Source organism: Mastomys coucha, chromosome X, assembly GCF_008632895.1.
Source record: "Mastomys coucha isolate ucsf_1 chromosome X, UCSF_Mcou_1, whole genome shotgun sequence".
In the NCBI taxonomy this organism is placed as follows: Eukaryota; Metazoa; Chordata; class Mammalia; order Rodentia; family Muridae; genus Mastomys; species Mastomys coucha.
Genome location: NC_045030.1, coordinates 77,418,315 through 77,421,549, shown reverse-complemented (window position 1 = coordinate 77,421,549; position 3,235 = coordinate 77,418,315). Strand labels below are relative to the sequence as shown.

The window sequence follows — 3,235 nt, the reverse complement described above, 5'->3', positions numbered from 1 at the left end:
AGAGGGGAAACCAGGAAAGGGTTAACATTTGAAGTGTAAATAAAGAAAATATCTAATAAAAAAGGGAAAAAAAGATGTTGCATTGACCCAAGTATACACAAAATTAGTTGAATACAAAGTCTAGAAATATATTTATATATACTATTATATCATTTTCCTAACAAGATACCCAGGTAATTTCACAGTACAAAGTAAGTCTTTTCAATAATGTTAGAAGCACTAGATATTCACATATATTTAAAAAAAACATACACAATACATTCAACATATGGCTCTAGTCAAAAGTGGGTTTAAGTTGGGTATAGTGCCACGAACTTGGGAGGCTGAAGCACGAGGATTGCTGAGTTTGAGGCCAGACTGGAGTACACCAAATTATCTGTTGATGGTGGGTAAGATGGAATAGATAACAATTAGAGTCCACCCATTAAACACTGCTCAACAAAATTTACAAACCTTGTCTATAGGCCCAGGAAAACAATGATAATTACTGTAAGCACTTCAATTATGTAAAACTCAAGATTTCTTAGAAATTTCTAGCTATCCTGTTTAGCAATTGCATAGAGAATGATGACTATGAACTTAATGAATTGACTTAACGTAACTAAAAAAAAAAGAGAAAAGAAAACGGAAAAAAGAAAGAAAAAAGGTGCTCCACTGGGACTAAAAGTACCCTCCTATATCTCCTACGGTTTTCAAAACAATCAATAATACAATTAGGAAAGTACCAATGAAAATGAGGAGACTGCAGGTGTTTGAGAGGCAGGAAGAGACAAATAAATACACTCCTGTCAGGGAGCCAGATAGCTTCTGAGAACAGTAACTGGATCCCCTAGGGACACATCGGTAGGGGCTGCGCTGAAAGGCTAGAGGAGCTAAGCAGAGATAACATCCCTGGGCAGCTCAAACGCCAGTTTAAGCGTGACCTTGGCCAGGTCCGGGAACACCCGCCAGAAAAGTCTCCGCGCTGCCCCATCCAGGTGCTATTGAAGCTCCCTGGGACAGGAGGAACCCAGCAGGCCACCCTGCAGGCGACCGGCCTGCACTCACTCCCTCACTCCAGGCCACAAAGGTGATTCACCCTGGTCCTTGCGCGCTCGTGCTCTCGCCTTTACCTTGACTGTTTGCGGCCATTTCGAGGGAACTAGTATCGCGATGACACAGCTTCAGATCATGAGACCAGGAACAGGCGTTAGTCATCCGGAGCTGGCTTCCGGCAGGTGGGGCAGCTATTTCCAGTCCCTTGGCTGCAGGAGACAGCGGGCCTGATTCCCTGAGACATCTTTTCTGCCCCAGAGCAGCTGTTACAACGACCTCAGCTGCAGCCTCACACTCGCGCAGAAGAATGCTTGCTACCTGTGCAGAAAGCCTCTCCGCCTTGGTGGTGACAGTTTATTTCACTTTTATTTATTTATTTTAGATTTTGCGTATTTATGTAAACAATGAACTTACGTTAATTCTGGCATTCATTTCAACGCTGTTTAAGTTCAGGAAAACACATCTTACACGTTTTTTAAAGCATTCCAACCACTTAATAATGTACACTTGTGTTACAACTGCTTCTTGTTCCTCTTTAAAGGTTTTTTTTTTTTTTAACTTTGTGTATATGGTTGTTTGCATGTATGTCTGTACAGCACGTGTATGCAGTACCAGAGGCCAAAACAGGGCTTCGGATCCCTTAGGACTGAAGAGGGGAGTGATATAAATATCTCAATTAGAGTTGAGCACTTTACTGCCTCTTATTCTCTATACATCTACTAGTTGTGAGTCTATTGGAAAAAGAAGATTCTCAGATGAGAACTGAAAGATTCCCTATTTTATTGGTATAATAGTAAGGAATTAGGAGGGGCAGTTTATTTTTGTGTCCATTTAGGAAAGCAGTAATATTAGGTTCTTCCCTATGACTTCCCATGAATTTTTGGCTCTAACAGGTATTAGTTCTATCCTGTGGAGTGAGCCTTAAACACAAACATAAAGTGATTAGTTACTCCCATAATATTTATGCCACTACCATAACAGTGAAGCTATTTTGCCATGCCAGCCATTATAGTAGCTCACAGGGTTCTTAGATACTTTGCAAGACTTTCAATAACTTGTCACCCCAAATAGCACAAATGTAACCTTCCAGCACTGTGAAAACTTGTCAGTGACAGCTTGATTTCTCCATGTTTTATGACTCAAGTATGTTGTATCATCAGCAATAGTGAAACTATGAAATTTTGTTGATTGCCAGAAAATTGGCAATAACCTATAATGTTTGGGGGTTTATCGAGCCAAAAAACTCCAAAAGAGGTGACCCATTCCTGGCACTGGGCTTTATATTTGTTAGCCTGCAGTGTTTAGTAGGGACATTGTTACCCTGTTGTAGGGGTAACTCCATTTAAATTCTTATATATGTATACATGTATATTTTAGAAAGCTTCTACAGTAGTAAGTTTTCATATAGCTTTTTTCAAATACCTTTAGTGTTAATAATCACTCCCCATACTCACTTCTCCCCTGCCCTCCCACCCTTACCCCGATTAACCCTTCAACTTCTGTTCCTTTTTCATATCAACTGTAGTCTATCCATCCCACTTCCCTTGAAATCTGCCTTCCTTTGCTGGCTCCTTCCTAGTTTCCTGATCTCTTTGGGTACTCCAATTTAAAACAGATATCTAAAGATTCAGAGTTAGCATTCACATATGAGAGAGAACCTGAGGTATTTGTTTTTCTGGGTCTAGGTTACCTCACAGAGGATGATTATTTCCAGCTCTATCCATTTACCTGCAAATTTAATTTCATTTTTCTTTACAGCTGAGTAATTTTCCATTGTGTAAATGTACCACATTTTCATTATCCATTCTTCAGTTGGTGGATGTCCAGGCTCTTTCCTGGCTATTATGAATTGAATGGCAATGAATATGGATATACAAGTATCCCTATAGTGGAATGTAGAATCCTTTTAAATGTATGCCCAAGAGTGATATAGCTGGGTCATATGGTAAATTTGTTTCCAGCTTTTTGAGGAGGGAGGGTGTCAGTTAAGGTTTCTCTGGCTGTAATAAAACACCATGACCAAAAGCAACAGGGTTTATTTCAACTTATACTTCCATATAGCAACCGATCACTGATGGAAATCAGGACAGAAACTCAAGCAGGGCATCAGAGATCATGGAAGAACACTGCTTACTGACTTGATCATGATATCTTGATCAGCCTGTTTTCTTTTTTTTTTTGTTTTGTTTTTTTGTTTTTT

At 39.7% G+C, this 3,235-nt stretch overlaps 1 protein-coding gene across 1 annotated transcript in view; it reads right to left on the bottom strand.

Annotated features, from left to right (window-relative positions):
* Fundc2 (FUN14 domain containing 2) overlaps positions 1–1,226 on the bottom strand; it is a 9,617-nt gene extending 8,391 nt beyond the window's left edge. Inside the window, exon 1 of the mRNA XM_031364719.1 lies at positions 1,113–1,226. Within this exon, the coding sequence (XP_031220579.1) occupies positions 1,113–1,197 (85 nt within the window). The 5' untranslated portion in view covers positions 1,198–1,226. The remainder of the gene's footprint in view (positions 1–1,112) is intronic.
* Positions 1,227–3,235: the final 2,009 nt, after the last annotated feature.